This window comes from Pinus tabuliformis, chromosome 6 (assembly GCF_031772625.1).
Source record: "Pinus tabuliformis cultivar Carrire ecotype Pingquan chromosome 6, CPIR1, whole genome shotgun sequence".
Lineage (NCBI taxonomy): Eukaryota > Viridiplantae > Streptophyta > Pinopsida > Pinales > Pinaceae > Pinus > Pinus tabuliformis.
In genome coordinates, this window is record NC_142292.1 from 1746189632 (window position 1) to 1746210997 (window position 21366).

At 38.4% G+C, this 21366-nt stretch overlaps 1 protein-coding gene across 1 annotated transcript; it reads left to right on the forward strand.

The window, feature by feature from the left end:
- The first annotated feature begins 13432 nt into the window (after window positions 1-13432).
- Window positions 13433-16806, forward strand: LOC149265886 (sugar transport protein MST3-like). The gene is made up of 4 exons (XM_089429828.1): window positions 13433-13788; window positions 13953-14272; window positions 15310-15936; window positions 16102-16806. Exons 1-4 carry the CDS (start codon window positions 13656-13658, stop codon window positions 16555-16557), a joined length of 1536 nt encoding a protein of 511 aa, XP_089285954.1. The 5' UTR covers window positions 13433-13655; the 3' UTR covers window positions 16558-16806.
- The last annotated feature ends 4560 nt before the right edge of the window (window positions 16807-21366 follow it).

Sequence of the window (21366 nt, forward strand, 5' to 3'; positions counted from 1 at the left end):
AAGAGTATGCCATACCATACTCAGGCCAATGGAATGGTTGAGGCTTTTAATAAGATATTGGAGAATGCACTGACGAAGGTTTGCAACGCGCAATGGAATGATTGGGATGTGCATGTACCAGTAGTGTTATGGGCCTACAGAACTACTTATAAAGGTATTACTGGTTAGACAACTTTTAGGTTGGTCTATGGTGTAGAAGCTGTAATGCCTATGGAATACATTGTGCCTAGTCTATGCATAGTGGCTTTCATAGGAATGGTAGACTACAGAGCCTTAGAAAAAAGGCTCGCGCAGCCAACAAAGCTCAAGGAAGATAGGTTTTTGGTTGAATTCCATCAACAGGTTCAGAAGGTATGTTAAAAAGCTTTGCACGATCGGCACATCAAACTGCGCAACTTCAAAGTAAATGATTGGTTTTATTATATGGCAGTAAGTTTAACAAAGTTTCAAGGAAAATTTCATATCCACTAGCTAGTGCCATATGTTATCAAAGGAATTACAGATGGTGGAGTAGTTCAGCTCGTGAAGTTGAATGGAGACCCATTTCTGGGAAGGGTAAATGGAAGTTGATTGAAGCCATACACCAAGGATTCGACCCAATGACTACATGATGGTAGCACAGTCTTAGCACTCTAGGAAGCTATAAGGAGGGACGGGACTATAAACTACACTGCTCGGTTGATAGATCTACGAGACAGTGGGTTTGCGCGAAAATGAATGTTGTCACAGTACCAGAAGAAGCGCAATGGGAGTTGCGCTACAGGGGGAGAGACCACGCAATGCAACTAGAAAGTAATGATTACAATCATTGTTCATGATTTGACTGCCATAAGATGGTTAAGAGGAGTAGGGGGGTGGAATTTAAGGCATTTAAGGCTAAATTTAAGAGTGAAATCTTTGGAAATTTTCCACCAATTCAACATTTGTGGACAGATTTTGGGGGGAACGGTCGAATATGAATTTTGAATTTACCTATAAATTACACATGGTCTTCCAAGGAAAAACACTTTGCATCCTTAGAATTTCAATTTTCAGCTGTTAGTAGTTTATGAATCCTCAGGTTTACACTGATTTGGTCACTAGTTCTATATTTGCTAAGTTACCTAAGGAAACTTAGAGGTTTATCCTCAGCATCATGTTTGGACTAAGAGAGACTATTAGTACTGGAGTAGTTGTTGCCTCTGAGTGAGCTGTTCCAGAGGTGATGAGGATGGAGACTCTAGCTACAGTGCCTACCATGCCGAGGATGCCTAGGCCGAAGCCTACGCTGATGTGGGAAGTCCCAAAACCAAAGAAGGACAAGCAGAAGAAGTCCATGTCAGTGCGTGAGTCACCGAGAAAGCATGCAACTACCCAGGCCCAAAAAAAATACAAACCAAGTGCAAAAGAGAAGGGGAAGGCAGTGGATTTGGAGGTTGAAGAGGGCGCAAAGGACACCGACACCGAGAGGGTGGATCCAATATCCAAGATGCTACATTATATTCCTCTACGCAAGGGAAAAGTGAAGGTCCCTAAGGACCCAGATGTAGGAAAATTACTCCTCATACACTCGTGCTCCCAAAGAGCATCACTTTTGAAGGTTCGTGCTTAGCACGGATTCCCCATCCCAAGCTAGAAGATTGGGATTTGGTGAACCATGAGAGGTTCCCCCACTTGGTAACAGAAAATTACATGAAGAGGGTCTTCTACAAAGAATCAGGTGTCACCGCGTTGGAGCCGGTGGAGTGGATTCATGGAGTGAATCAGTTGGGGTTGTTGAACTATTTATGGGTGCCCCACTACCACCACTCAAACATTAATGTGGTTGTGATCAAGTAATTGCTAACCTTGGTGCATGACGGCTGTTTGTGGATGAGCGTGCCAATCCCCATCATTGATATACTGATCCATTAGATCATGTTGTTGTCGCACTCAGGATTGAACCCGACCAAGGAGTTTGGTGGAAGGACGAGCAAGCACGACCTCACAGTGAAAATGAAGGATAAATTCAAGCTCGAGAATAAGCCATGCAGGTACTCTATAACCTCAATCACCGACCCCGTGGTGAAGGTTGCCACATGGATCCTTGTGGGAAAAGTTATGAGAAAATGTCGCACGGACGAGGTTCTCATGCTAGTGGTTTCTTTGGCTACCCAGTGCGCGAAGGGCATACAGTTCAACTAGGCGTGCTACCTTTGTAGCGAGTTCCTTGCAAACTATCGAGAGGCACAGGATGAGAATAAAACATTCTATTATTCGTGGTTGTCTCTCTCCCTTGTGCTCATCGCTTGGGATCTGATGGAGGACAATAAGTTTCCTCCTGTGGATAAGGATTTTCCATAGGCTGCATAATTTTCCTCCCTATGGGCAACAAACGACGTCGTGCACATCACAGAGATCACAGTCTTCTTGGCACTAATGGAGGTGAGCATTTGCATGGCCATCAACTAGAAGCCACAGTTGTCTCCAACCGTGTTTGAGCAGCTGTCATGGTACGCAGAGTTTAAAGCTGACTTTCGCCGCGTATACATCTGGGCGCGAAAGGATCTACATAAGAAATGGTTTGACTTGCTCTACCTCACTACAAATGATTCTATTGAGGAAGTTCGCTGGCTGACAAAGTGGCACTCTTCATCTGATTTGGCCACAGGTACAAGCAAGTCCTCGGAGAAGAAAAAGAAGGAAGTTGCCAAGTAGAAGGTTCAACAGTTGGCTGAGAAATGGAAAAAATAGGTTGAGGAGAAGGCACGGGTGGAAGTGGAGTGCACAGTGAAGCAAGAGGATGAACAGGAGGAACACAACTCCAAGCGCAGTGGTAAGTCTCCTTCGCCCCAAATAGAGGAGGAGGAGCAGTGAGAACAGGGTAGAGGTGGTCAGAAGGAGTAGGAGAGCACTTCCTTCTGGGTCAAACGGTACATGGAACAAGGAAAGGAAGGGTTGCAGAAGAAATTGAAATGGACCAAGCCATCATTAGATCTTATTACATTGACAGATGGCCTGGATGAGATAGGTGACAAGGTGTGGGATACCACGTCAGAACTACTGCAGTAGCTTGAGCAACAACAACAACAGGCATTGAGCAACATTCAGAAGGATCTGCGTGAGCTGCAGATTCAGATGACTAAGATCCAGGCAGACATAGGACATATCAACGCTGCATCACCAAGTTTGGCATTGGGGACCACTCAAGTAGCAGAGATGGTTCGATCGTTGGATCTTCGGGTAGCCGCGCTACCAAATGGCTCTTTGAGCGTAGAGGTGGCTACTAACAAGGCCATAGTGAGTTCCTTGAAGAAAGTGAGCCTCAACCTGGCCACGCTCCCTAATGAGTAGTTGCACACGCTACAGGCATGGGTGATAGAAGAGTTCAGAGCTTAGGAGCAGCACGTGCTTAGCCTTCTTAGTGAGTATAGAGTGAACAAAGAACCGATGCTTGCTGAGAAGTCAGAGGTGCTAGAGGCAGAAAAGAAAATTCAAGTGCAAAACACTCAGCCTGCAGCCGCGGTCACAGAAGCCTGTCGAATAGTCCCTGAACTACATATACCAGAGGAAGCGCCCTTGGAGGCAAAGATTAGAAAATTGGCTACAGGTGTGCACAATGCCAAGACGGAAGTGGCCAGAGTTCAGTTCGAGCTGAACCTGAAGATAATAGAATTGGAGTTGAAGTCACAACCTTCAACTCCACCAAAGGTCAGGGAACAACACGAAGCCGCTATGAAGGATGGAGTCGCGACAGTGGATGTCGAGGTGGTAGACTACACCAGACTTTTTGAGCAAGAAATGGAGGTAGTCATGACTATTTAGGAAGATCCTGCCCTGCAACTCTTGAATAAAAAAGTGTGTGATCTCCAGACACATTTTGATGAAGAAAGGGCAATTGCATGCACCATTGCTACCATGCAACACCTTGCTAAGTTGCAGGAGGTGAAGCAGCTTCTTAAATAGGTGGAAAAAATGCAAAATAAAGAAGAAGTCCTCAAGGCTAGATTTGGGCCTTGGTTGGATGAGGCTTACATCGTCTCTGCCAAAATTTAGGAGAAATTAGCGAACTTGGAGAGTATGCAGTAGAAAATCCAACAAGACAGTGTAAGACCAGCCAAAGAGCAACTGATGGAATAGATCAAATAGGAAGCCACACAGAGCACGGATGAGGTAGTAGTGGTGCGAGTAGAGATGGGCAATCTTCACAGTAATATCTTCGTGTGAGAAAAGTGACTCGAGGGTGAGTCATGATCTTTGTGTTGGGGGCCTATTGGGATGGGGTCCCCTAGGGTCAATTTTGGGGTAAAAGCCCAAGTTTTGTTTTATAAAGATGTAAAGTCTCGGCAAGTTGTGGTCGCGGAGCACGTAGATAATTAAAGATTCATAAAGGGTTTTAGCCTTCATATATGTAAGTTGAGTTGACTTTTGAAGATCTACCCATGGTCTGCGGACCATGGGATTGTATAAATAGGTGTGTCTTAGGATTTCTAAGGAAACTAAATGAAGTTTGGTGTATGGGGGAAGTTTAAAGAGTTAGTGGAAAATATTAGGAAGATATACTCTATAGTTATGTGCGTAGAATCCTAGAGTAGATTCTGCAGCATTGTGCGTAGGGAAGTCTTGATTCTATAAGTAGAACTAAGTATTAATAAAGAACATTGTTGCAGAAATACTTGTGTTTATCTCTTTACTTCTATTTATATTAATGCGCCTTATGTTATAATGGGTTTATGGAATAATGATGCATTGATGCATGACTTTACATGACTTATACTATTATATGAACACAATTACTGTTAACTGTTTACACGAAGATTATCTTGTTGTATGTTGAAGTTATCGAACACTTACGCTAATGAGTAATTACTGGGTTATAAGTAATCTTTGGTGTGCGTAAGTAGTAGATTCATCGATTCAACATCTATGAAAGATAGTCGTAGACCTTCACGGGGGTGTAGAGGCTGATTATGGAAGTTACATCGATAAGCCTTAAAGCCTTATCGATCTTCACGAAGGAAGATTTAGGGCATAAAACGACATTACACTAATCTCTTGGTGCGGAAACTTGGTTCCAGCATCCCCCCATACTGCTTCGGGTGACACATCAGTCTGGATTCCGTGGATTGATGCCAAAAGGGCCAATTGTCTAGGGATTTGTTTGGTGCAACTCACTCTGAACCTGGGTCAGGAACCACTAAGCCAACAGAAGCCTATGACATCACTCATGTGACAAAGAAGGTAGAGGAAACTTGAGATAAGATTTGCAACTAAGACAAGTGTTATTTCCTGACGTGTTAGTTGAAGTTGATTCATAGGACCTTATGATGACTTGAAGAGAGTTGCGACTGATGGATACTTCATGCTATGGTTGTCTTGGAGTATCTAATCCATTGACGAGCTAAGGTCATCTTTAGACTTCAATTTGATGCAGTATGGGACACATACATTGGGCACAATATGGGATGTATCCATGAGGAGTCACTTGATGGACGTGATAAGAGGAAACTCCTTGGAGTTGGATGGTGGTAGTAGTGACAAAGGTTCCTTGGTGGGATCACTTATGCATGGGTTGACTTTGCTGAGACTTAGCCATTTTTTATGAACATGGAGGCCTTTGGTCTATGAACATGGGAAACACATGAATGAGACAACGAGGCAAGTGGAGACTTTCCCCTTTAACAATGTTGATGGCAAATATATCGTAGATGAGATGGAGTTTTCTTCATGGACATGGATATGGCATGATGAGCATTGGTTGAAGGGCATATGGGAAGAGTTCTTGATTGAAGTTGAAGATGTGAAAAAATGTTAGGGAAATGTTATGAAACCAACTCACAAAAGATAGAAAAGATAGATCAACGAATTCAAAATCAGCCTCTTCGAGGTGGAAACCTCCTTTACATTACACAAATGAACAATTCTTGGATGATACAAATGACAAAACCTCCTTTCTATATATAGGAGTCTAAGGGGTCACAATGTAATTAAAGCCGGCATAATAATAATAATATAAGGGCACAATAATAACAGTAATGGGCTTATATGGGGCACAATGATAACAATATGGGGACAATAGGGGCACAATAATAACAATAAGGCCTACAATGACAATAGTAATGGGGCAATCACTAGTATTATAGGGACCTAACATGCCCCTCTCCTTCAAAAACGTGTTGTCCTCAATTCTTGAGTAGTTTTGGATGCTTCTATATAAATTTCTCATTTCCCATGTGGAGTCTTCAGTGCGTAAGTTCTTCTACGATGAGATACACCAAAATTGATTGATTTTGTAGCTGACGAGTTCTTGTTTTTGTGACTGCTTCAGGTTCCAATATGATTTTTCCTTCCTCGTCAAGTTGTGGCAATATTTTTTGAACTAGAAGCTTGTCACCTATAACCTTATTTAAGCATGAAACATGGAAAACTGGGTGCACTCGGGAAGCTATAGGAAGCTCCAATTTGTATGCCATAGTACTAATATTTTGCAACACCTTGTATGGAGCATAATAATTTGGTGATAATTTATTATTCTTATTATCTTTCTTGAGGGACATTTGTTTATATGGCTGTAGTCACAGGAATACCTAGTCACCTACATCAAAACTTCTTTTGGTGCAATGTTGATCTGCATGTTGTTTCATTCTACTCTGCGCCAAAGTGAGGTTATCCTTTAAGAGTTGGAGAACTTCTTGTTGATGCTCGATGTGATCTTCCACTACCTGAACCTTAGAATTTTCTCTTAAATATGATGTGATGGATGGTGGATGATATCCAGAAAGTGCCATAAATGGGGCCATTTTTGTTGCAGTATGGAAGAAAGTGTTATACAACCATTTAGCCAGAGGCAACCATTTCACCCGTTGTGTTTTTTTATCAGAGACAAAAAAACGAAGATATCCTTCCAAACATTCATTTACTATATTAGGTTTCCCATCAGATTGAGAATGATAAGATGAGCTATGAGCTAACTGTTTACCAAGACAAGAAAATAATTATGTCCAGAATTTTCCAGTGAAAATGGGATCTCTGTCACTTACAATAATCTTTGGGTTTCCATGTAGCTTTTGAATTGTTTCCATAAATGCAGTAGAAACTGCATTCGATTTAAATGGATGAGATAATGCACAAAAGCATGCATACTTGGTAAGTTTGTCAACTACCACCATGATAAAACTCTTTCCTTCGGACTTGGGTAAAACTATGATAAAGTCCAACGAAACCTCCTCCATACATTAGCTTGGAATGGATAAAGGTTGTAATAGATCCAAGTTCTTAATTGTTTCAATTTCATTTTGTTGGAAAACCAAACATTCCACAACAAACTTTTGAATATCCGAATTAAGGCCATCCCAAAAAAATTCCTTCTTAACCTTGTGGTAAGTTTTTAAAAATCCAGAGTTCCATCCTAAGGGAGAAGTGTGCAATTCCATAAGAATCATTTGTTTGAGTTGGGAATTCTTACCTAGGTATAAGCGATCTTTGTACTATACTAAATCATTTTTCCAACTAAATATATCAAATGCACTGGGATCTTATTGTATATTTTTAATGAGTTCCCACACTTATTCGTCATTCTTCTATTCATCCCTTGCTTCATTTATCCAATTTGGTTGGATAATAGAAATGGTTCAGAGCAATGCTTCCACATCCTCATCCTATCTTGAAAGTTCATCTGCCACAACATTTTGCTTCCCTTTTTTGTAGATGATTTCAAAGTCATAACCCAACATCTTTGTGACCCATTTTTTCTTCTCTTCTGAAGATAATCTTTGTTCTAAAAAGCATTTAAGACTATCATGATCCGTTTCTACCCCGAAGTGTATTCCCATTAGGTAGGGTCGCCATTTCTTATGTGCATGTAGTATTGCCAATATTTCTATAGTATACCTAGGGGAGATAGTATGGGGTATAGAGGGAGGTACCCAAGGGAATAATCTAATAATGGGATGGGCCATAGTTAATAAATAAAGTGGTTAACCCGCATCATGTAAGGGACCACAAGTAGTTAGAAATAATGTGATAAGCCCATGGTATTAGATGTATGGTATTGGGAGAACCATGGTAATGACACATGGTATTGTATGTATGAATCCTATATAGAGGCTAGAGACTCCCCATTGAGATATGTCAAGGATTATTGTATTGGCAAGCATATGACTTGTGGAGTGTTCTCCTTCCTTGAGGAGTGGTTGCATGGAGCTGCCCTACCTCAAGGGTTTGATCAACAAAGAGAAGCATTTCTATATTTAGGTCTTGTTATTTCTAGGTATATTTCTATTATCATATATTTGCAGGTCAGATCTATTACACTTTCCTTCTCATAAATAGATTTATGTAAATACTTTCCTTTGATTGGACAACTTTTGAAATCATTGGGTCTTTCTTCCAACATTAAAATAGCACCAATTCCATTTCCTGAGGCATCACATTCCACATTAAATATTTTTTTGAAGTCCAGTGTAGCTAAGACCAGTGCTTGGGACATTGCATCTTTAAGATGTTCAAAGGCCTTCGTTGCTTATAGAGTCCATGAAAATGCATCTTTCTTCAATAATGTTGTTAGAGGTGCTGCTATTGTCCCATAATTCTTAACAGACTTGCGATAATACCCTGTCAACCCGAGAAATCCTCGCAGATGCTTTATGGATGTGGGGATTTTCCATTCCTTAATGGCTTTAACTTTTCTATGGTCTACCTCAACATCTTCATCAGATACAATATGACCCAGATATTCCACCTCTTGTACTCCAAAGAAACATTGGGAAATTTTTGCATATAATTGTTTCTCCTTGAATAGTTTGAGCACCCTATCAACAAGTTGAACATGATCCTTGCAAGACTTGTTGTAGATTAGTAAATCATAAAAAAAAAACTAACAGAAATTAGGAAGAGTTTGAAAATGGAATTCATCAAACCTTGAAATGTAGAAGGCGCATTGGTAAGGCCAAAAGGCATGACCAAAAATTCATAATGACCCTCATGAGTTCTAAATGCTATTTTCGGAATGTCTTCAGTCTTCATTCCGATTTGATGATATCTTGAACGAAGATCCAACTTGGTGAAGTAAGTTGATCTAGTAATTCATCAATGACAAGAATGGGAAATTTATCTTTAATAGTGAGCTTGTTGAGCTCCCTATAATCTAGACACATGCACCATGACCCATCCTTCTTGTGCACCAATACTACTGGAGCAGAGAAAGAACTTTGACTAGGTTGAATTATACAAATCTCTAGAATTTCTGCAATCATACATTAAATTTCACTCTTTTGGGAATAGGGATATCTGTAAGGCCTGATGTTTGGAGGAATTCTTCCTGGAATCAAATGAATAACATGATCATGATCACGAATAGGTGGAAGGCCTTTGGGAGTCTCAAATACCTTGGAATGATTGTCTAAGACTTTTTAGAGATCTGGAGAAATAGATGATTTCGATGTGGGAACCTCTAGCAAACATAATTTTTCAATTACACCTCGTTGTTCCTTCTTTAGAAGCTTTGTCATTCTGTTAGAGCTGATTATCTTTTCCAATTTCCCTATGATATCCTTTAATTTAACTTCCTTTCCTTCCGAAGAAAATTTCATGAAAAATTCTTGAAAATTAAAGCTAGTGTACCCAAGGATTGTAGCCATTGGACTCCTAGTACAACATCAACACCACCCATTGGAATGGAAAGCATTGGGCTATTCAATACATATTCTCCCATTGATAACATGATATTATGGCACTTTCCAGAACAATTTATGGTTCCTCCACTTGCAACCATCACTTGACATGCTAGTGTTGGATATAGGAAGCAATTCAATTCCTTGGCTATATTACAATGAATAAAATTATGGGTACTTCCCAAATCAATCAACACTATTACCTTTTTATTCTTGATATATCCTTCTATCTTGATAGTTTGAGGAGTGGTAATTCGGGCCAATGCATTACAAGATATGGGCAGATTCATTTCTTATTTCTCTAGGGTTTTTTCTTGGTGTATATCCTCTTCTTTTGATGTTTCTTGTTCCTTTTATTCTTCCTCTTCACAATCTATGTAAAATAATTTCTTCTCAGCACACTTATGACCTTTAGTGCATTTGTTATCACAACTGTAACAAGGCCCTTTCGCTCTTTTTTATCCTAATTGTTGTGGTGTCAACCTTGTAGGTTGTGGAAGGCTAGGGGCAACCACACTTCCATCTTTATAGTTATGAGTGGTAGGCTTCCTTGTTGCCATAATTTTGCTTTCCATTTTTCTTGCCAACCTGAATGCCTTCTCCAATGAACCAGGTCTCCAAAGGCGAATGTCATGTTGGATGTTATTCTTTAAAGTCCCTATGAACACAACAATCCTATGTTCCTCTACAATATCTTTTACCCTTATATTCTATTTTTGGATGTCCTCAATGTGCTCCATCATTGAACCCTTTTATTTGAGATTTATCAATTGGCTAAAAAAAATGTTTCTTTTTGTATCCTCATAATGTGCTATCATTTCATCTGTAAAAATTGCCTAAGTGACAATTTGTTTACGAGAGAAAAGCCATCAATACCATACAAACTGATTTGGTTCCAAATATAAAGTTGCAATCGTACCTTTTGTGTGTTTTGCACATTATGGAGATTGAAATATTGCTCTGTTTGTAGTATCCATGTTGCAGGATCCTTTCCATCAAACTTCCTCATATCGATCTTTGGAACATGGTGGGAGAGTGTGGAGGATTATGATGAGTTATGGCTAATGACCATGAGATTGATGAGTCTTACCCACATAAATTCATGAGACTTGATGAGGGTTCATGTGATGAAGGCAAGGGGTTCATGCAGTATGCGATTAACGTTGTAGCTGATGACTCTTTGCGACAATTGGTCTTGGCGATAGAGTTTGCTGAGATGGGGCTATCAAGAGAGACAAAATTTTTGAAGTGGGCAAGGATGTTAGGGCCTTGAGTTACCAGCAAGACCAACGGGCACCCATGATGGGCCATGCTCACTTGGACAGTCAAAAAACTGAAGTTGGGACAAAGTTGGAGGGATCACATGGTGAGGTGCGCTAGAACAAAGGCAGGGCACCCACCTATGCGATGAGGGCGAATTGGTGACAACTTGGCAATAAGCGAACATTGGAGGGAAATTTGATGGGTGCGGGAACTTTATTGCTGAGGGCACCCACATATATCGAGTAGAGAGCATGCATGACTTGGTGGATATATGCCCATGGGTGCGCCCGCCCCAAGGTAGGGCACCCACACGATGTGATGGCATAACGGGAAAGTGCGACATCATGGGTGGAGGTAAGTGAGAGGGGGCGCGAAGCAGCAACGTGCTATATGGAATGAACAATAGGCGAGAAAGCAATAAGGCATTGTGTGCGACAAGGCAAGGCGACATGTCTGAGTAGGGGGCCTACCCATAGGTAGGTTGGCCCACGGGTGTGCCCGACCATGAAGGGACACCTGCCTACCTAGAGGCACGTCGGCCCATGGGACACGCCCATAAGCATGTGTGTCCACGAAAATTGACCAGCCGGATCAAGAATTAAATGAAAGGGAAACTCATGGAAATTATGAAGGTTTGGATACTATATATTCAAAAGAGGTGTTTGACGAAATGGAAACAAAGGAGGATTGCAGAATAAGGAGAAAAGTGTGAATTCTAAGGGTACAGTGGTTCTGAGGTAGCGTGGGCAAGAAGTTATGACCTATAGGCACGAAAGGGGCAACTTGCATGCAGGAAGTAACAGGTGGTGCCCATGTGCCATCCCTGGGAGGGAAAGGGTGGGCAAAGTTCTGTTTGGTTATTTCTTCCATGGTAGGTTGTAAAGAACATGTAGGTGAGTTGCATGACTTGGGTAGAACATGTAGGCAACTTGTACGACTTGGGAAGAATGTGGAGGCAAGTTGCACGACTTGGGTGGAATATGTAGGCAAGCTACATAATTTGGGTAGACGAATATGCTGGCCTTGGCGACACAACTGCCACACCATTGCCATATTGTAAATACTTGTTGCAATAGTTAATAAAAGATAAGGGGCGAAATTATTTTGGTGTTGGCCCCTTAGGTTGTATATGGTTCCTGTTCATCGCACATGATTGATTTTACAATAACGCACATTGCTATCACAGAATTATATAAATGTTAAATGTAAGAGAAGTAAATGAATTTCAGTTGTATATTGAACAATTGAAGAAGTGAACACTTAACAAAAAATTGAGTAAGTGTTGTAAGTACGCATAGTCTCGGTGAGAGTAATTTTAAAAGTGAAATTATTGTGGTGCCGCACAGCCCCCATGGTGGACTGAAGTCACCACAACGTGGGGCCATGACAGTCATGGTCTAGTAGAAATTGTAGTGACGTAGGTATTGGATATAACCCATACAAACTTGGTATCTCGGGTGACATGGGGCTACCAATAAACCTCTCAAGTCTAAGACTTGCCCTCTGTAAACCGGGTCACAATCCGGAGATTTGAACGTTATAGATTACTTAGTTACCATAGATCACTTAGTTACCATAAACTTACGTTACTTTGATCACCAATTAAGTTGTCTTTTTGAAACTACAATATTGAATAAATTTAATTAAAAAAAATAAAAATACACAAAATTATGATTAAATAATAAATATAAATTGTCTATTATATTTGACTAAAAATATCTTGAACTTCAAATATATACCCTACACCTAATTTTCTTTCATAATATAATTAAAAATCTGCCAACCCAATTCAAAAATAAATACAAAGATACGCCTATCACACCCTAACGTAGAAGATAACGATAGACATGAGCTGCCATCCCTCCGTCTCAATATTGGACAAAAAAAAAGTATTTTCTCGGCGTGAAATTTTAGCCATCCATTTTATTGAGAGTATAAAATTTTCAAGCTCAATTCCAATATAAAACAAGCCTATCCGTGTAAATATGAATTTATTTCAAAAGAATAAATCACTTTCTTACATGATTAACTTCAGTTCATTGTACTAAAATTGCGAATCACAAGTATGATATTGCGGCAAGCATAGCCCACTTCGATCACTCAGTTTGTCCTACTCTTTTTTGGAAGTATCAACTGCGACGATTTTTTTTTCAACCCACTCAATGTCATGATGATAACAGTACCAGTACGAGCTCCTTTCGATGTATACTTATCGCTAAATGTAGCAATTTATATTTTCCCGTCTTTCTGCGTGTTGATGGCTATTGTTGTCAGTCATGCTCACTATTTTATGAGGTTTAAAATTTATTAGGTTTTGTTGAGTTCATGTGTATGGACTTTGGTTTTCATTAGGTTTTCATGAACAGATATTTTCCCGTTCGGTACTGCACTTTAAAAAACAAAATACTACACTTGAAAATGAAAAAGCATCTGCTCACTGATTTTTCTAAATCGTACTAAAACGTGGGTATACAAGTCAAACATTATGTAGCCGTGTCAAGATTTTGCGCTCAAGGGGGCCATAGGTATCTTTTTTTTGACAATTTAAGGCGGCCATAGGGATCTTATCGTAGAAGAAAGAGCAAAAACGTAGTACAATAACTAGCGCTTCTTCCACTCTGCATCGACTCAACCTTTGCCTCGCTGCAGAGGAGTGAAGAGCGGCTGTCTTGAAATAAACAAATTCTACTCTTTTTGCATGCATTAGGGTTTTGCATGCATTAGGGTTTCCAGCCTAGAGGAGAAGAAGCAGAAACAGTAGCAATGGCGGGGGGATTCGTGGCCCCCACTGGTCCGAAAAAGCAGTATGCTGGACGAGTTACAGCGTTCGTGGTCGTGGCCTGCTTGGTGTCGGCCACCGGAGGCCTCATTTTCGGTTATGACCTCGGGATTTCAGGTGCGTTAGTGGCTCCAATGATTCTCCTCTCAAACCCCTAGAGGTGCCAAATTTCAATTCCAGATTAATATAAATGTTGATTGGCATAGCCCTCACATAGTCAGATTTAGTATGAATCTGTTCAACAACTTTCTTAGACTAGGTGTTTCTCGTATGTATTGCAGGAGGAGTGACGTCCATGGATCCTTTTCTGAAGAAATTCTTCCCAAATGTTTTTCGAAAGCAGAAGCTGGCGCACACCAACGCTTACTGTAAATTCGACGACCAGCTGCTCACGACATTCACGTCGTCACTGTACATAGCTGGCCTCATCGCCTCCATCTTTGCATCGACCAGCACAAGGCTGCTGGGGCGGAAGACGTCGATGTTGTTCGGTGGCTTGCTTTTCCTTATCGGAGCCGCCCTCAACGGCGCCGCCGCAAATGTGGCCATGCTCATCCTAGGCCGCATATGTCTGGGTATAGGCATCGGTTTCGCCAATCAGGTCAGTGCATCACATACACAATCAGGATACAGATAGGCAGCTGTATCTCTCTCGGTGTAATTTCTGGGGTTGTCTAAATATTATATATTTTGCAGATATTTTTTTTTGAATGTGTGAAAATTTTTTTGGGCTAATGTTGTTTAAAATTGGCATTTTTTTATTGACTATAAAATTCAGCACTTAGAAAAATTTGAGGAAATTTAAATTATAGAATTGATAACTCAAATTTATAATTCTGACCAATTTATATTAGATTTTGAACAAATTTATAATTCTAACAAATAACCCAACCAAAAATACCTTATTGACTTAAAATACCCCCATTGCAGCTTACAGATTAAGTTATAATATAAATGTGAGAAATTGCAGCCTACAGATTGATTTTTAATATAAGTGTGATAAATTGATGTCAGCCATACTGTTCACTCTTATGATATACAAATTGGTAGAGTTCCCTATCTATTTAGTGTTTGTTCCAAACTTCTCTTAACTTATATTATAAATTGATGTCAACCATACTGCTCACTCTTATGATAGACAAATTGATAGACTTCCATATCTAGTTAGAGTTTGTTCCAAACTTCTCTTTGCTGACTAAAACCAAACTAAACATTTTATTACTGAAATCTAACTATTTTAAAAATGAAAAGTCTTATGAATATAAATGTAAATTCTTATGAATTCTTATTCATGTTCCATTTAAATTTTTATCGATTTAAGTCATCAACCGATTTAAGTCAAAATTCATATTGATTTAAAGCTTTAATTGAATTTTGCAAAAATGAATCTATTAAAAAAACAATAAATAAATTAAAACTCGTTTTTTTTAAGGAATTTTCAAAAAATTCATTCCATAGAAAATAAAGTAAAATATCTCGTATCATAGACCCTTATAAGATTCAGCTCATTCTTGGCCAAATTCTGATGTGATTCACAAGATCCCTAAAAAATATTCCTCGCCAAATTCTGATGTGATTCATAAGATCCCCTCTCCAAAAAAAACTTATTGCTTATCTAACGGGAATTTGATATTGCAGGCTGTTCCTGTGTATCTATCGGAAATGGCTCCTCCCAGACACCGGGGAACGCTAAACATATTTTACCAGATGTTCCTCCTTGTGGGGTACATAATGGCTGCCCTGATAAATTTCTGCACCCAGAAACTCGACGGCTGGGGATGGCGCCTCTCTCTGGGTTTGGCAGCCGTTCCGGCGGGCATAATGACGATAGGATCGGTGGGGCTTCCCGAAACGCCCAACAGCTTGCTCGAAAGAGGGCATCACGAGAAGGCGAGGGCCATGCTGGAGAAGATCCGCGGGACTCCCGACGTTCAGGAGGAATTCCAGGACCTGATAGAGGCGAGCGAGGTATCAAGGAGCGTGAAGCATCCCTTCCGCACGATATTAGAGAGGAGATACAGACCTCATCTGGTTATGGCCCTCACCATTTTCTTCTTCCAGCAACTGACGGGGATCAATGTCATCACGTTCTATGCGCCCGTTCTGTTCAAGACGCTCGGCCTCGGCACCAATGCTGCGTTGTTTTCTACCTTCTTAATAGGGATCGTGGGTGGGGTAGGAGTTTTGGTAGCCCTTTTCACGGTTGATAAGGTTGGCAGAAGGTTTCTATTCATCACGGGAGGAATTGTCATGCTCGTCTGTCAGGCAAGTCTTTATCTTTTTTGAGAAACCTCAAGTCAGTACTTCATGTTCTATCCACTAATTGAATTCTGCTACAGTTTCACTACACAGAGCATGAATTGTTTCCATGCCACCTATTTTGTAAAGGTCAAATTCTTATTTGGGTTCACTTAATTTTGTTCTATGCAGGTGGCTATTGCAGTAATTTTAGCCATTAACTTTGGAAACTCTGGGGAAGGCAGTCTGTCCAAGGGATTCTCCATAGTAATGGTGCTTCTCATTTGCATCTACGTCATCGCCTTTGACTGGTCATGGGGTCCTGTGGCAGTGCTGGTTCCCAGCGAGATCTTCCCTCTGGAGATACGCTCCGCCGGGCAGAGCATCACCGTGACAGTAGGCCTATTCTTCACCTTCGTCATTGCCCAGGGATTCCTCGCAATGCTCTGCCACATGAAGTACTGGCTGTTTATCTTCTTTGGAGGCGGAGTGGCGGTGATGACAGCTTTCGTTTATTGGCTGCTCCCTGAGACCAAAAATGTGCCGATTGAGGAGATGGGCATTGTGTGGAAGCAACACTGGTATTGGAAAAGATTTGTAGAAGACAATGGACCCACAAAAATACCAGCGGCTGAGAAGGCACCATAGATACAGTTGGACTAAAAATCGTGGCACGACACTAGAAGCCTCTGATAATATGTGGAGTAATTTATTTCAAGTTTAGAAAAATTGTGTATACGGACGGCTTATACCATTCTTACTTAAATGTAATTAGGTTTGACAGCTTTTACATTGAGAGTGAATTTTCCCTCTGACTGTATTCGAATATGCGGTATTTTTACATTAGGTTTGATAATTTTTATTTTTAATGGCAAGATCTTATTTTCATTTTGTTTATAGGTTTGAATACATGATAGGATGAAAACAGAATTTTTATGAAGTAATTATTTTATATTAAAAAATAATAAACTTACATTATATTTGAAAAATAGAGTAATTATTTTACATTAAAAAATAACAAACATACATTGTTGTTCAAATCATGCTTCGATTCAAATTATACTTTGTTATTGTTTATATTTATTTTAAATTTTTTTATTTTATTCAACATCACATCAAAGCTAAAATAATTCCATAATATTATGTTTATGGTTTAAAGTAATGTAAATAATATAATATGTTAACCATAGTATATAAAATTGAAGCTAATTCTCTTATAAGTCAATTCTTTAGGATTCATACCATGATCAGTTGCGCTAAGATCTTATAGGTCAATGAGTAATTCTTTGGGATTAATACCATGATCCATCCTCCTATCCACATGGATTTATGAGGGTAAATTTATAGTTTTAGAATTCATGGATGTATGAGTGGTGTTCTAAATATTTTAGGGAAAAATATCATGGTTTAACAATAAAAAAAATTTGAGAGCTCAAATTATAGTTTAATCTTTGTAACGGGATTTGGGTTTTTGTATTAATAAAATTTATTTGTATTGTTAATATTATGGGGTTGGTATTTTTTAACCAAAATAAATCTTTACTTTCAATATTATGTTTACATTATTTTATATAAATTTAAAACCTGATGTATGAAAAATTTAAACCTAATATATGAAGGATTCATAGGTTTGTAAGGTTTACTCACTACAATTTAATTTTAGAAATTATATATTTTTTATTAAAAAAATTCACAATTAAAGATAAGATCATCGTTCTCGTAACAAGCACAAGATACCTTTTATGCATGATCCAAGATATCAACCCTCTTTTCCTATAAAAGAGCCAATAATTCATTAAGTTTAACTAATATGGGTATAATGTTTAGTATCTTTAAGTATAGTTTAAATATATTATTTATATTAGATTTTAGATTTTATTTTATTATTTTTTCCTCGATCATTTATAATAATATTTTTCTCATAAATTTTTAATATCGAACATGGTTCATTGGTGTTCGTCGTAAATGCCTTGCTGTTGATGGAACCCCTTGGCAACAAGACGAGCCTTACTCAATGGAGCCATCTGCCTTGCGTTTGGTCTTATAGACCCATTTGCAGCCAACGATGTTGAAGCCAGGTCGTGGAGGAACAAGAGTCCATCTGTTGTTCCGTATATATTAATTTTAATCTTAAATCTCTTAAATGTTAAGATGATCAAATTTCTCAAGAGGCAAATTTCTTTTTGAGTGTAAAATTTCACCAAATATTTGTACCTCAAAATATTTAATCCATCTCAAAACCTGGTATATTCTTAGTTATGATGTATCTATGTTAGTTATTAATAATATTATTTATATTATATAAATTTATCATCTCTACATATAAAAGTATTCACATTTTTAATTTTATTATAAGCATGAGGCTTTTATGTATTTATTAATAAAATTTAAACATAATTAAAAAATCATTATTTCAATTTATATGATAAAATAGATCTTAATTTATAGTTATTATGTATATGTTATATATTTTAATGTGATATGTAAATTAAGATTTTCTTTTATTTAAAAATTTGTTTGTAATTTTATTGATACAAATAAAATTACAATATAACAAATTGAATTTTTTTATTTTTATTACTTTAAACTTATTATTAATTGATCGAAAATTAAAAGTTTACAATGAGTTAAAGACATTCCAACATCTCTCTCATATAAGAATTCATGCAATTAATTATAATGTGAAATAAGATTATAGATTTCAGTAAATTAATAAATATTCCTTGGTTATGATATTTGTCAAGATTAGGGTAAATCCTAAGACAGATTTTGCTCATAGATGTTTCAAGATGGTGAGATTTCTACTCACCCCACCTGAAACACCTCTTAAGATATAGATGGATTTTCCAATTCATTTTCCACTAGTCTTAAATCCTTTGCTTATAGGAAATTTTCTCTCGTTATAACATGGTTATATCATCTAATTTTAGTGTTCCCAATAATATTTTGATTTAATCATATGAGTCAATTATCGCTCTAACCTCACTTGACATCATAAGCCACATATCACTAAATATCACCATATTGCATTGGTGGTAATATTTATTCAACATTCCATAATGAAAATATATATTTTGTTGTAGATTTAAGTGTGTTTATAATTCTTATTAATCATAGAATATCTGGCAATGTTTACCCAGGAACCAGGAGTACCATTCCCCATATTTCTCAAGGAATAAAGCCCCAACTATTTGATAGAGGTTACACTAAGAATTGGGATAACAAACACCATAGTTTCCCATTTTTATTTACTAGTTTCCTTATATTAGATTAATAGTTTGGGATCATACTCGTTAAAAGGATAAGTAGAAGATTACGAGTGACTTGCCATTTTAAATCTCATAAATGGGAAAGACCGTAGTACATTCTTAATCTGTTAATTATTATTGGGTCAAAATATATTAGATTGAATTATTTTTTTTACAAGTGCGTTCATTTTCCTTCACTGGTAGGAAAGTCAGGCTAGTGCATTAATCAATCCCTTGGATTAAAAGCCCCTTGACTATCTTCATTTTCAATCATTTGAGTGTAAACGTAAAATTTTGAACATGATTATGTCGAGAACTTTGATTTGTGTGAGAAGTCTCGATATATCTCGAGTCTGAAGTGTTCATAAATCGAGCAAGTTTTTTTTTCTTTTCAAGCTTGTGTAATTAGAATAGAGTTTTGTTTTATGTCTCCTTGAAATAGTTTGTAGTTTTGAATTTTTATTTTAATTCAAATTATTAATGATAATTAATCTGATCTAACACATTACATATTGTAGTGTACTTCTAATTTTACAAACACTAGATTGATATGAATATTTTGTCCTAGTTTTGATCCAGGTCGCTCCAGAGACATACATAGGACAAGGAGGATTCAGGGAAGCTCAAAAATCAAAGTGATCAGAATGCTTTCGAACCAAGACTAGAGCGTAGATGTCATCATCCTGATCACGAAGGTGTGAATGGTTCGTCAATTCGAGTCTATATGCGAAAGTAAGAAGTAGTCAAAGTTGGGTTGACTTTTTGATGACTTAGCAGGCTAAAGGAGGCCACAATTTGGACTTTTTCTAGCCACTGGATTCTGGGTGAAATTGTGAGGTCATCAACATCACTCCTATGTCTAAAATTTGAATTTCAAAAAATGTGTTTTGTTATTAAGAAGAAACAAAAAAAAATATAATTAAAGGGGGTGGGGGCCACCAACCCCACCACCCCCATGAAACAACGCTCTATTAATAGTGAGGCCGGTGGGAGTTGAACCCACTCGGCCACGTGGGCCGGCCCATTGGGCGGCCCCATAACCAACCACCATTAAAGCATGTAACTAACACCATAACCATTACACCCCCATTTACTAACAAACAACCAAATTTCTTGCACTAATACACCTTCGGGAGTTATGGGGCGGCTGCCCAATGCGAACCCAACCCTAACCTAGAATATGCATGTGGTTTTTTTTTTCAAACTGTAATGTGTAGAAAAAAAGGGAGAGGCAGGGTTTGACCACCCGACACCTCTTCAACAAACCATTATTTTTACTATCACGCCAACCGGTTGTCTTGTAAACTCTGCCAACAAATTTATATAAATCACATTTTTTAGTGCACCCAACAGATGCAGGAACCAAGAGCAGGCACAAATTTCGAGATAAGAGGACACTGTGCACGCAGTTCAAGGTAGCGTTTTGCAGGAGGGGTGAAATTTCATGTTGTCTGATTTTGACAAGTTTTATATGGATTCAGCACTTCTCATCACCTACGAATGCAATGGTTTTTTTCATGTCTCCATCAGAGTTCTACATTTTTCAGCCATTTTTGGGATGAAGGTGGAACCATGATCACTGCGAAAATAGGGAGCGGAACCATGAGCCTTGAAATTTTCCTGAGGAGGTAAATTCTCTTCATGTCAGAATATAGTCAAGTTTATACTTGTTTTTCACGGTTTTCTGTAGGGATCACAATGACAAGGTTAGATTCACCATTTGAGTTGCAGATTTCCAATCCACCTATGGAGCAGAATCTTTGAGGAATCTAGGGGGAATCTAAAAGATTCCTTGAGCAACAGATTCTCAATTTCTTGGAATTCAGATTTTAGACAGTCGATTTTGCACTACTCGATGCCACAAATATGATGGTGCATTCAGATTTGTTATTCTCTCATTTCATTTTCTAGCCACTTTTCTAAGTGTCAATGCAGATGTCCACATTCATGTGCGAGTAGTCACTTTGATGCGATCGATGCTATGAGATCAATGGTCCAAACAAATTCAGCGGTTTAACATCTGCTTCTTCAGATGGCCCCTGGTTGTGAGGTATATGATGTGTTCATGTACTTCTTCTTTATGCATTATGTTGCATAGATCCTTGATTGATTTTGATGCGAGATTTTGTTTCTTACATGTTTTCATGATTCCTTGCTTGATGTGATGTGGAATCATCTATGTGATGTACCTGCTGTCATGATTCGTGAT

Coding starts and splice junctions, on each gene's coding strand:
- LOC149265886 (XM_089429828.1), top strand. CDS start 13,656: ATGGCGGGGGGATTCGTGGCCCCCACTGGTCCGAAAAAGCAGTATGCT. Junction 13,789..13,952: donor TTATGACCTCGGGATTTCAG/GTGCGTTAGTGG, acceptor TATGTATTGCAG/GAGGAGTGACGTCCATGGAT. Junction 15,937..16,101: donor TTGTCATGCTCGTCTGTCAG/GCAAGTCTTTAT, acceptor TGTTCTATGCAG/GTGGCTATTGCAGTAATTTT.